At 46.2% G+C, this 12,593-nt stretch overlaps 1 protein-coding gene across 1 annotated transcript in view; it reads right to left on the bottom strand.

The window, feature by feature from the left end:
• The window catches only part of Shc3 (SHC adaptor protein 3), a 120,454-nt gene that overhangs the window by 22,198 nt on the left and 85,663 nt on the right, over positions 1-12,593 (bottom strand). The window contains exons 6-7 of the mRNA NM_001105743.1: positions 9,605-9,656; positions 6,179-6,305 (exon numbers count right to left, since the gene is read on the bottom strand). Coding sequence (NP_001099213.1) covers positions 6,179-6,305; positions 9,605-9,656 — 179 coding nt within the window. The remainder of the gene's footprint in view (positions 1-6,178; positions 6,306-9,604; positions 9,657-12,593) is intronic.

Raw genomic sequence — 12,593 nt, 5'->3', positions numbered from 1 at the left:
TACAGGTGATTCCACTAGGCTCCTCCCAGGGACCTAGCAACAGCTTACATCATCACTGGCTACCACCACCAGGGGTGGGGTTGCATATAAAACAACTGCCCACCACCCCAGCTTGCTTGCTTCCTCTCTCACTCTCTCACCTTATCTCTTGTTCTCTCTCTCTCTCTCTCTCTCTCTCTCTCTTTCTCTTTCTCTCTCTCTCTCTACCTCTCTCTTCTCTCTCTGTCTCTGGTATTGCCCCCCCTTCTCTCTGTCCTTTTCTGTGCCTTCCCCCTTCTCAGCCCTCATGTCTCCTGTCTGTCTGCCTGTCTCGGTGTCCATTCATCTGCCCTCCCCTCCCCCAGTAAGCCCCCTTTATACCAGACCTGTTAAGTGGTGTAATTACTCATGGGCACACCTTGGCTTGGGCCCAGGTGCCCCCTCGCTGCATTATCTTTCATAGCACTTGTGTGGCAATGAAATACATCCAAGGGGCCCTCAGTGTGGCTGAGCCTGTGCCAGCACCACGTACTTGGCCTCTAAAGGAATGAGCTACATGAACCTCTTTTTTTTTTTTAATAAAGCCAGTCTGGAATAAGGAGATAGCCTACATTTCTACATATTTGTATCCATATCCAAGTCTACCCACTGAAACAGAGTTTCAGGAGCCCTGGGCTTTTCCTGAGTGTCCTACATAGCCATGGACGACCTTGAACTCCGGATCCTTTCTTGCGCTGCCAAGTGCCTGAATTACAAGCATAGGAAACCACACTGGTGAATATGGCACTGGGGATGGAACCCTGAACCTTTCAGGCAAGCACTTTACCAACAGAATGGTGTCCGAGCTCTTGCTTTAATACTGAGAGATAGATGGGTACTATACCTACTACTAAGAAAGAAATTAGTCACCATTCCCCCAGCCAGCCATCTCTGGGGAATGTGTGTAAATGAGGTGAGTGGTTTGTCTTATAAATAAAGCTGCCTTATTCAGAGATCTTCTCATCGGAATATGACACCCACATCAGAAATAACCCCTTTTAATTGAAAAATAGATAATTTATAACCTAAAGAGCCTCAGAGCCTAAATGTGCATGTATGCATTTCAGCAAATCATGAGACTTAAATTAAATGAAATCATGCAAAAGCGAAGATTTACCTCACCAATAATGGTCCTCTGGAATCATTTCCCACATAATTAATGATGAAGTTGCCCAATGATTTTGGTTGGTCTAACTCTACTGTTCTGGAATTAACCAGAAGCTTGCAGCAACCCAGGGTTTGGTTTTGTTTTTAACGTGTTTACTACAGAAGCATGAGGACATGTGATTGGAGCCTGAGCAACCATCTAAAAAGCCGAGTGTTACTGCTCGCGCCTGGAACTCCAACACCTGAGGCAGGGGATGAGAGAAAGGAGGGCGCTGGAGCGACTCTGCCTCAAGGGGATACAGTAGAGAGTGAGAGAAGATGACATCTGAAGTCTTCCCCACGTGTTGTGTACGTGTGTTCATGAGTACAGACACACACACACACACACACACACACACACACATGGGGAGGGAGGAGAAGGAAGGGAGGGAGTGAGGGAAGGATGGAGAGGGGGGGGAGTTAGTGTTAACTGCCAACTTGGTTATAATTCAGAGACAGTCCCTTAGGGATTTGCATGGGGCATTAATCTGGATTGTGGTTTAAGGTCTGACTACCTGTCCACTGTGGGCAGAGCCATTCCCTGGGCAGAGTGGTGTGAGATGGAGAGCACAGCCTAAGCACAAACATCTGTGCATGGCTCTTCTTATTGCAGAAGTGTGTGAGCTGCTTGCCTTGGTGAGCTGCCCCTTGCACTGTGAACCAGAATACACCTTTCTTCCTTAAGTTGGTTTTGTTAGGGTATTTTATCACAGCAACAGAAAAGAAACCAAGAGATACACCTACACACATATCACACACACACACACACACACACACACACACACACACACAATTAAAAAACAAACATTTTAAAACAATGAAAGGAGCTGTAAGATCACCATTGTTGTGACATTTTAAATAGCCCTATTGACATCCCTGTGGTAGCCTTGTAAGCTAACAGCCATCAATCAATACAACCATCACTCAAGTAACCACAGATGGGACCGAGCAGTTTTGAGCCTCTTGCAACAGCCAGTCCCAAAAGTTTATCATCATTTTCCCTGTCTGGGTGATCTTTTGAGAACCCAATTCCCCAAGCTGTCTTCTTTAAAAATTTACTTTTAATTATCACATAGTAATTTTGCACATTTATTATGGGGTGCTGTGTGCTAACTTGATACATTTCTACAGCACACAGTGACCAAATTAGAGTAGTTAGCACTCCCATCTCCTTAAGCACTTATCATCTGCTCGTGTTTGCCAAAGCTGTCTTTATTTAACCTGATGCAGAGCCTGCCTGGGGCATCCATCAGAAACATTCAGAGGCAAGTGTTTATCATGGGGCTCGCTTGAGGCTGGGAATAACATTTGGGTCAAACAATTTTTATTAATGGAAGAAAGCAACAGAGAACGTAGAGTGTATGGAATTAGAGGGGGAATGTCTCAAACAAATAACCACAACTAATGGCCATCACAAACCCTAAAACAAGAAGGAGAGACATTAATAAACTCCAACACGTTGGTCTAGAAGCTACATACATTTGTAGGGTTCAGTGTTTGTTCATGCCCACAGTGTTTAACATGGCTCTAAATTCTCACTTCTGGCCTACCACTAAACATCTCACAGGTAGAAAGTGAATGTTGAAAAAACTCAACTGATTTACCCTCTTTACATACAAATACACAAACATGCATGCATATACATATATACATATACATACAAATGTATACACACAACACACAACACACACAAACACACATGCAAACATGCACACACATACAAATACATACGAACATGCATATACATATATATGTTCATATACATACAAATGCATACATACACCACAAACCAACATACAAATAAATATGTACATACATACAAATACACGTGCACAATACCACATCTACATGTGTACATGCATGCACATGCATATATACATGTTCGTATGCACATGCACACACATGTAGCCCTTCAGTAAAGACTATAAGGCTGTTGTTCAGCATTTAAGGAAACCTCTTCAGTCATTAGTGAGGGATGTAGCAGAGCCATCAGTGGACAAAATGACATATGTAGATTGTAGAGCTTATGGAATTACTTCACTAAAGTCACTAAGACATCAGCAAACATTAACAGTATACATCCTAGAAATATAAGTTTCAGTCTTGCCACCTTCTATTATTTACATTTTTAACATTAGCAAAAAGAAAAACCTTTTGATGGACAGTACTTCCTAACTGCAAGCCAAAATAGACCCCTCTTGGCCTAATGGTGATTTTTTTTTTCAGAGTATCTGTGATGGTCTTGATTGTTAACTCGATTACATTTGGACACAACTAAAATCCAAATGACTGAGCACACCGGTCAGGGATTTTTTTTTTCTTAATTAAATCTTTTAAAGTGGGAAGACCCACTTCTAATCCTAATGGGAAGATCCATTTTTAATCTTGGCCATACCTTCTGCTGGCAGCCTATAGAAAGGACACAGAAAAAGAAAGATGGCTTGCTCTTTGCCTGCTTGCTTTCACTCTCATTAGCAAGTCCATTCTTTCACTGGCATTAGATTCTACTTCTTTGGGATTCTGGAATATACTAAAGACCAGCTGAGACATCTAGCCTCAAGAACTGAAGAACTGAAGATTCTTGGACCTTCTGATGGTATATATTCACTTGTTATGTAAGTTCTACTTCTCTAGAGAACCCTGAGTAATGTTGTATCTTATTACAGGGGGAGAAAAAGTAAGCAACAAGACAGCTTCCCAAATGGGAAACAGTAGGGCCATTAGCTTAGCAATTCTACTCTAAGGCATATACACAGGAATACTGAAAGATGGCTATCCCAAAACTTGGATAGGAGCTTCATAGGAGGTTTGTTCATACTCACCAAAAGAAGGAAAACAGTTCAGTTGTTCACAAAGGGTTTATTTCAGTTAACAGGTTTACTGTCCATCCCGGAGGAAAATCAAGGAAGAACTTGAGCAGAAACCATGGTCGAATGATGCTTATTGTATCATATTTAGCTAGATTTCTTATATAGCCCAGAACCACCTGGGCTATATGGTGCTGCCCACAGTGGGCTGGCCCACTACATCAATAAGCAAGGCACTTCCCCACAGGCAGATCCATAGCCAATCTGACCTCGATAATCCCTCAAATAAGACTCCCTTTTGCCAGGCGACTCTAGGCTGTGTCAGTTGACAATTATAGCTAAAAGGGGCAGTGCAATTTCAAAACACAAATGGTCCATTCCCTTTTGCAACTCAGTCTTCTCATGTCTTTATAAATTCTGAGACTGTAACCTGTGATACATGGACCCTGGATGAATTCTGTAAAGAAACTACTCCAATCACATTCAAAATAAAGCCTCACTCTCAGGTCAGAGATGTCTGGGCCATGGCCAGTTCCCTTCATTCCTCCTCCAGCTTCATCCCGATGAACTAACACATCAACTTGGACAAAGTGGGTCCTTACAGGCATCCTGACAAACGGGTGAGGATACAGAACTAAGACTCTTTCCAGAAAGTCAAAGAAGACAAAGGAGCTGAGAGATACCTTCATAGTGGGAGTAGATCAGACATCAGCTCCATGATGATGTCACAGAAGGTGGCATCGTGAGTTTGAAGAGAGTAAGAAATAAACCTAAGAGAAATGACACTTGTTTACAGTAAACACACTGCTAGGAATGTTTTTCTATGTGTGTATACGTTTATACGTGTGTACATGTATGTAGGTGTGCATACATTCAATAATGTGTAGGTCAGGGGTCAACCTCAAGAGCTATCTACCCTGTTATTGAGAAAGGGTCTCTCACTGGCCTGGAACTCACTAAGAAGACTAGGCTAGATAACCAGAGAACCTCAGGGATCCATCTGCTTCTCCCTCCCCAGTGCTGGGATTACAAGTACACACCATTGTACCTGTTTGTGTTTGTTTGTTTGTTTGTTTGTTTGATGTAGGTTCTGAATCTAAAACTTAGGTCCTGTGCCCATAGGGCAAGCACTTAACCAGCTGAGCCATCTCCAGGCTGTAATAACTTTCATTATACAAGTTTATCAAGGGCAGGATAGGCTCCAGTTCAAGAACAGAAGGCCACTGAATGGTCCGTGTACCCCAGAGCACTTTTCAACTTTCTACCTCATGGAACACTCTTACATCCTGTCTTAGTTAGGGTTTTACTGCTGTGAGCAGACACCGTGACCAAAGCAACTCTTATAAGGAACACATTTAATTGGGGGTGGCTTACAGGTTCAGAGGTTCAGTCCATTACCATCAAGGTGGGAACATGGCAGCATCCAGGCAGGCATGGTGCAGGAGGAGCTGAGAGTTCTACATCTTCATCTGAAGGCTGCTAGTGGAAGACTGACTTCCAGGCAGCTAGGGTGAGGGTCTTATAGCTCACACCCACAGTGACACACCTACTCCAACAGGGCCACACCTAATAGTGCCACTCCCTGAACTGAATATATACAAACCATCACACATCCCAATAGAAGACTCTCCCTGTATTCATTGAAAATAATAATAATAAGTTGTTTAATAATAAAACAACTACCAAGCGATTCTTACCCCTGTTTTCCAGATGAAGCCAAGGTGACTCAGACAGTTTAAGGCTCTTTCATAGAGACACACGGCTGGTGATCGTCTCTGAAGCTATTAGGTCATGAAGGTCGATAAAGCAAAAGGATGCTGTTGGCAGGTGGGACCCTGTTTGGCTAACTGTGATAACCAAAAGATGGGACACAGACCTTGTGTGGTCACAGAGCCAGCAAGGGGACCTGTCGAGGGATCGAAGGACTGGAGAAGACACAGTGTGCCAAAGATATATTACAGTGAAGTTTTTGGTAACCTTGTTACTGTCTCTATAGCTTCAAGAAAATGTTTCCTGCCCCTTCCGAGCCATATGCAAGCTTCCATCTGTCGGCTTCCTGTGCTGCTTCTACTGAGCCAGGTGTCCGTGAGCCCGGGAAAGACAGCGAAGATCTGCGTCTGCCCAGAGAGGGGTGCTGGGAGCTGGTTTTAAAGGAAAGTTTACAGACCCTAGATATGCCTCGGAGAAAGGCAGGCACCACCACTTACCGGTCCTGGAGAGCAGGAATCTTGGAAGGACACTGCAAATACTGCTTGAACCGGAGTTCAAAGGCTTGTCCGATGGAGCCGATGACATCTTGGGCTAGCCCGTCACAGCATTCCAGAATGTGGCAAGCTTGGAGAGAGGGGACATGTACTCATTAGAGACAGTGCCAGGGCTCTCTGGACCCCTTGGCAAGGAGTCCCATCTGGGATACAGAGAAAAAGAGCCACACGCCTCCCTCCTGGTATAGATCCTGGTATGTCTATCAATCCGCAGTCTCACCTCAGGGGTGGGTGATAGACACGATAATTTCTTAGACGGCTTTTCTGTGAACGTAAAGCTTTTATCCTTATTCTTTAAAATTTATTTTTATTTTATGGGCATGCGTGTTTCACCTCTATGTATATCTGTGTTTCTCATGCATGGAATTCCTGAGGAGGCTAGAAAGGGGCGGTGTGGGGGGGTTCCCCCAGAACTGGAGCTCCAGGTTTTTGTGAGATACCCTGTGGAGGCTGGGAACCCAACCTGGGTCCTTTGCAAGAGCTACAAGTACTTTTAACCGTTGAGTCACCTCTTTAACTCCTGATGGTTCTGACACTCCCAGAATCTATCATCAGCGGCTCTGACCTCCCTAAAGAAGCAGTGTTTAGAAAGAAATCTCAATACACACTGGATCTTGGACAGAGTTTCCCTAAGGCCCAGGAACCTTAGCAATAGATTGAAACTGGTTCCCATGAGATGAATCTTGATCTGTTCAAGGGATTTAGAGAAAGTTGTCCTTGACTTAGTAATAGTGAAATGTCGATGAGGAATTCTGACTAGAAACACCAAGAAGCACAATGTGGGGATTATGGAGGAGATGCTCCATCATGACAAAAACACCCCCAACAAAAGCAAAAGGATAACGGGTCTATCTGGCCCACAGTTACTGGTTATAGCCTTTATATGGTCCAAGGTGAAATACTTGGAGACCAGATACCTTGGGGGCCTAGATACTCCTAAGCAATCAGTCTCACTGCATCAGAGTCACACAAACTACGTAGGTTTGTGCTTGTGAGTGTGGGTTCATGTTTATGTGTGCACGTGTATGTGGAGGCCACAGGACACCTTGCCTCAGGTGTCGTTCATTCCTCACTGGACATTCACGTTGTTTGATGAGAGAGGGTCTCTCATTGACCTGAAACTTACCAACTAGGCTAGGCTGGCTGGCCACCAAAGGGTCCTCCTGTCTCCCCCTTCTGATGCTAGGATTACAAGTGAGTGCCCTCCCACTTTTCAGGCTGGTTCCAGGAAATGACCTCAGTCGCTTATACCTGCACAGCAAAGCACTTTACCAACTGAGCTGTTTCCCCCAGGCCCCCCAAGCACTATCTAAGGACATTGCTGTCCCATGCTCTCAGAAGCGAACATTGAGATTTTTCTTATAAGGACCCTAAGTAACCCTCAAGTGGAGAGTACTTTGAGCACTTGACCTACTAAAGAAGTCTGAAAAACAAAATTGCCTAGATCGCTTGCAGTTAATTCGAAGCAAATCAAAACAAAGAACAAACTCCAGCTGTTTCTAACCCAGATAGCGATTTGTGGGGACAGTGCCTGATACCTCCCCGCTCCGTGTCTGCCCTGATTTTTGGAGGCGGGGTGCTAAAATAGTTAAAGAGGCTGACTTATGCTGCGGGTTCAATTATATCCTCTGAAAGAAGAAAGGTATGCCAAAAGTCCTAACCCCAGGACCCCAGACGGTGTCCTTACTTGAAAACTGGGCAATTCCAGATGTAACTAGTTAAAACAAGATAACAGTGTGATAGAAGGGACCTTGAGTCACCACAAAGTCTCATCTCTGTAGACATCCTTCAGTACTCACAGAACAGAGAGGAGGTAAGGATGGGTTTCAGTGGTACACCAGCAACCCAGGGGACAGTAGAGATCACCAGGAACTACCACAAGCCAGAAGCAGGCAAGAGGGATTTCTCCTCCAGAACCTAGAGGGAGCCCACATGGTGACACCATGAACTGGCTATCCATTCTCCAAAACTCTGAAGCAACACATCCGTTTGCTTTAAACACATTCATCTCTGCGTGCTACCTTAGACACTGAACTGCAGCCTCTAAGCCTGCAGCAAGGACTTTTGCTCAAGGGCTCTGAGCAGCTGTCCTCACTGTCATAGGCAGAACCCTGGTTGCCCGGGATCAGCACTGGCTACATACAGAAAAAACAGGCAAGTATTAATGCGAACAAGGCATCTCAGGGCCACCACAGCCCCTTTCCTGCTCTCCTCAGACCTGTCCTATTTTTAAAAGAGAAGTCAGGGTGATTGATTGGTAAAGCGCTCCCCTTAGAAGTACAAGGACCCGAGTTTGATTCCTCAGACCGAGGCTTTAAACAAACGAACAAACAACAACAACAACAAAACAGGTGTCAAGGGACAAGTTTGCCATCTCAGCCCTGGGGTGGCAGAAGGAGGCTAACCCCTGCCCCTCTGGCCAACTAGCCTAGCCTACTTGGAGAATTCCAGACCAGTGAGACTCTGCCTCAAAAAAAAAAAAAAAATAAGGTGGAGAGAAGTATTTAAGGAATGAAGCCCAGTGTGGTCCTCTGGTCTCCATGCACACATTCACACATCTGCACCTGCACACACAAACTCACAAATGTGCATCCGCATACACACACACACACACACACACACACACACACACACACACACACACACTTACAACTGTCGAAGTGTTCTGGCTCTGTTCAGGGAGACCAGGTGCAGCTCTAAAGTAGGAACCGGTTCTGTGTTATCTACCCCTTCCGCCCTTTCTACCTCTGTGCTGTGTTATCTACCTCTTCTCTCCCCACTCTTGATAGACAAAGCTTCAATTCGCATGGGGAAGAACAGGAAGAGCGAAGAGAACTTGTAGCTGTGGCGGGCACCGGGAGCTATCTAGTGTTCAAGGGTGCGAGCTCACCTCCTCCAGTACATTACTATCCACTCTGGTTTTATAAGTGTCACCCCTTCCTCAGCCTGTGCCTGAGGTCCCAGAAGCCCAAACGAGGTTTCAGTAGACAGCACACCCTGAGCTTAGATGCTGGACCCCAGAGCCGAGACAGGACAGTGTGCACACAATGGGTGAAGCTGGTCAGGAGGATGGGCAGCTGTAGCGTTTCCCAGGCATAATGGAGGCCACTCGAGGCCACTATCAGAGCCCAGGGTGAGAGAGGTGCCCTGTGAGCCGGGTATATCAAACCTTGGCCACCCTGACACAGGTGAGAGCGTGGCGCTCGGCATCTGCTAGGTCCTCTCTCAGCCAGGTGACAAGCTACTCTTGCAGGCCTCGATTAGCCTTAATCGTGTCATGTGCTTGCTCGCTAAAGGGGCCGAGGTAATTAGGGACATTAAGCCTGGCTTCACGCGAGTGAATGATTAAGTGGGTCAAGCACTGCTTACCTCTGCGATTCACAGGGTCCTTAGCGACGTAGGCAACATAGTCTGTTGTGTCCTGTGGAAGGAAAAAGAGCCATTTGGGTCACTCATCACAGTGAGGGGTAGGGCCAGAGGGATGCAGAGCACTGTGTGCCGGGAACCCATTTATCCGTTACACAGCCCAGGATCATGGGGGAAGGAAAGTTCACGGACCAGCACTTTCCTAGTGTGGGAGAGCCCTGAGGCTTCTCAGCACTGGGAGAAGGAAGGGAAGGAGAGAGAGAGGGAGGGAAGGGCCAAAGACTGCTTACAAAATCGGTCCAAAATAGATGTGGTTTGAGACAAGTCTTCAAATTTGGATGTGGTTGGAAGTCCTGAGATCTGAGTGCAGACTGGGCAGAGCTTGAGAAATCATGACCAGCTATTTGACAGCTCTACCCAGCTCTCCTAGGGACATGCTGCCAGTCTGTGACCACACTCAGAGCAGCCAGGCCTGCAAGCCCCTGACCTCCCTATGCTGGCTCTCCTCAGAGACTTTCAAGCTGGTGCTGGAGTTTTCTTAATCCTCTTTAAAGTACTATTGTTTTTAGTATTTTAAGTGTGTGTGTGTGTGTGTGTGTGTGTGTGTGTGTGTGTGTGTGTGTATGTAAGGGAGACTGGATATGTGCACATGACTGCAGTTGCGTGAGGTGCTGGGTCCCTGGAAAGCACACACACACACACACACACACACACACACACACACACACACACATGAACCACCTAAGTGGGTACTAGGAACCAAACTTGGGTCCTACAGAAGAGCAGTAAGTGCTCTTAATCACTGAGCCATCTCTCAAGCTCTGTTTTCATAATTCTTAAGGCCAGAGAGACTTCTCTGCAACATTGATATTTTTTAAACACTCAGAACCACAAACCAACAAAGCCTTAAGGTTTCTGGGGTAACTTGGTCCTCAAGAGCTGCCTAAGTTGGGGTGTTGTGCCGTCACAGAGCACTTACACCCAAGCACAAGGCTCTGCGCTCCATTCCCGGTTCCTCCCTCTGCCAACCGAACAGAAACTCTTCTTGGTCCACTTCCGTGGCTGTGTCCAACACCTTGACTTAAAAGCAACTTAGAGAAGAAAGGGTTTCTAGGGCCCACACTTCCAGGGTAGAGCTCCTTAATGTGGGAAACCGAGGCAGAACCTTAAAGCTTTACATTCGTAGTCAACAGCAGAGAGAATCCTCAATACAGGGCTCTTGCTTGCCTCCTGTTCTGCTTGATTTCTCCTCTCTTATGCTGGTCAGGAACCCTGTGTAAGGACCACTGCCGCCCACAGTGGTCTGGCTCCTCCTACGTCACAGACCAATTCTCCAACTGAAGCTCTCTTCCCAAGTGACTGTGGGTGGTAGCAAGTTGATGGTTAGAACTCAGTCAGCAGGCACACCACCCTACAGAGGGTAACTTGAAATGTCAGCCTGTTATTTTCCAAATCTTTTGTTCCAAAGGACTTCAAGCTCATCTACTGCCCCATGTCAGATTCATAGTGGTTTGTTCTGGCCTGTAGGGTTTCATCTGGGAGGAAATGCCCTCTCCCCTCCTAACAGAGACCCAGAAAACCCTGCCAGGAGTGTGGAGGGGAGGAATGGGTGGGCGTGGTACTCTCCAAGCCCACAGGAAAATAGAGGCAGGAAGACTTTCTGTGGAGGAGACAAAGAATCCTTGTCTCTGAGGCTCCTCTGAGCAAAGTACATTTCCTGGTCTTTAATATTTCACAGATCGACTGGAGAAAGAACAGGAAGGCTGTAAAAATGGCCTCCGTTCACGTCCATGGAGGGGCATCTTCTGAGGATTTAAAACTCTTGGTAAAAATATGGATTGTAGTTTACGACTCTTCACTCTCCTCCTAGATTCATGGGATGGGAGAGTCACAACCGTCCGGGGAGCTGCATGAGCATCTTAGCCAGCAGACCAAAATCCCGGAACACACCCTGGGGTGTGCCTCTAGCACTGTGTTTAACTTTCTATGGTCTTTTAAAACTAGCCGAGAAGCCAGGGTCATCTACAGAGCTGCCATACTGTTGAGTTAGCGTTGGGTACAGTTCCAGGATCAGGATTAAGATGAGCAGCCAGTTTTCCCACATGGTAGGAGGTGGGATTTTTCAAGAAGCAAAGAGCTGATGCTTTTGCCCTAATTGACCCAAATTGCTGTCACTCTTGTGCCTAAGGATATATCTGAATAGGAGGAATTAGCAGAAGAATTGAATCACCTGGGTACCACAGTAGCCGAATTACCCTCCCTCCGAAGGCAAAGCTTGACACCCTGGCAGGCAGCTCGGAGAAGCATGTCAGGCGGGAGGGGGTGTGTTTGGTTACAAGGAACTGTCTGTGGTACAAAAGAACTGCATGCCAGCAGCTTTCCAGTCTTCGTTTGCACCTTCCAAATTTGCTAGGGAGTCAGAGTTCAAGGAAATCTTACAAACAGGAGGAGTCTTTATTGTTTGATTTTTGTACATAGCCAGAGAGCTAGAAAGTAACTCCAGTCAGCTCTAGTGGTCCATGCAAGGAAGTCTTCTTTTTTTTTTTAAGGGGGATGATCCCTTCTCTAGTCTAAAGTACTACACAACAGCTGGGGAGGGAAGGCCCAGGAAGATAGCATGTCCTTCTCTCAGACGGCCCATGACCAAGCAAGGAGATAGATGTTGTCGCCGATCTTGACTTTTCTGTGGCATTGTTTGCTAGTGCATCGACATTCGGAACAGTGTTCTCGGCCCCGCAGTTCTACAGAGGGCACACTAAGTTCCAGAGAAGAGACTGTGAGGATCTTATTCTGTGGTTACTGCATCCCTGTTCTCAGCCCCCAAGACCTCTGAGACAGGTCGGGGCATCCTCTTGGGAATCTTGTGTAGGCATGCAGAGAATGGGGGCAACCTAAAGTGTCCTTCTCCAGACCTTTGAGACAGGGTCTGTCTCTTGCTGAAACTGGGAGCTCAGCGCTTAAGCTGGCTGGGATCCCCCTGTCTCTGCTTCCC

The sequence above is a fragment of the Rattus norvegicus genome, chromosome 17, assembly GCF_036323735.1.
Source record: "Rattus norvegicus strain BN/NHsdMcwi chromosome 17, GRCr8, whole genome shotgun sequence".
Lineage (NCBI taxonomy): Eukaryota > Metazoa > Chordata > Mammalia > Rodentia > Muridae > Rattus > Rattus norvegicus.
The sequence above is the reverse complement of the archived record's forward strand: the minus strand, read 5'-3'. Positions and strand labels throughout refer to the sequence as shown.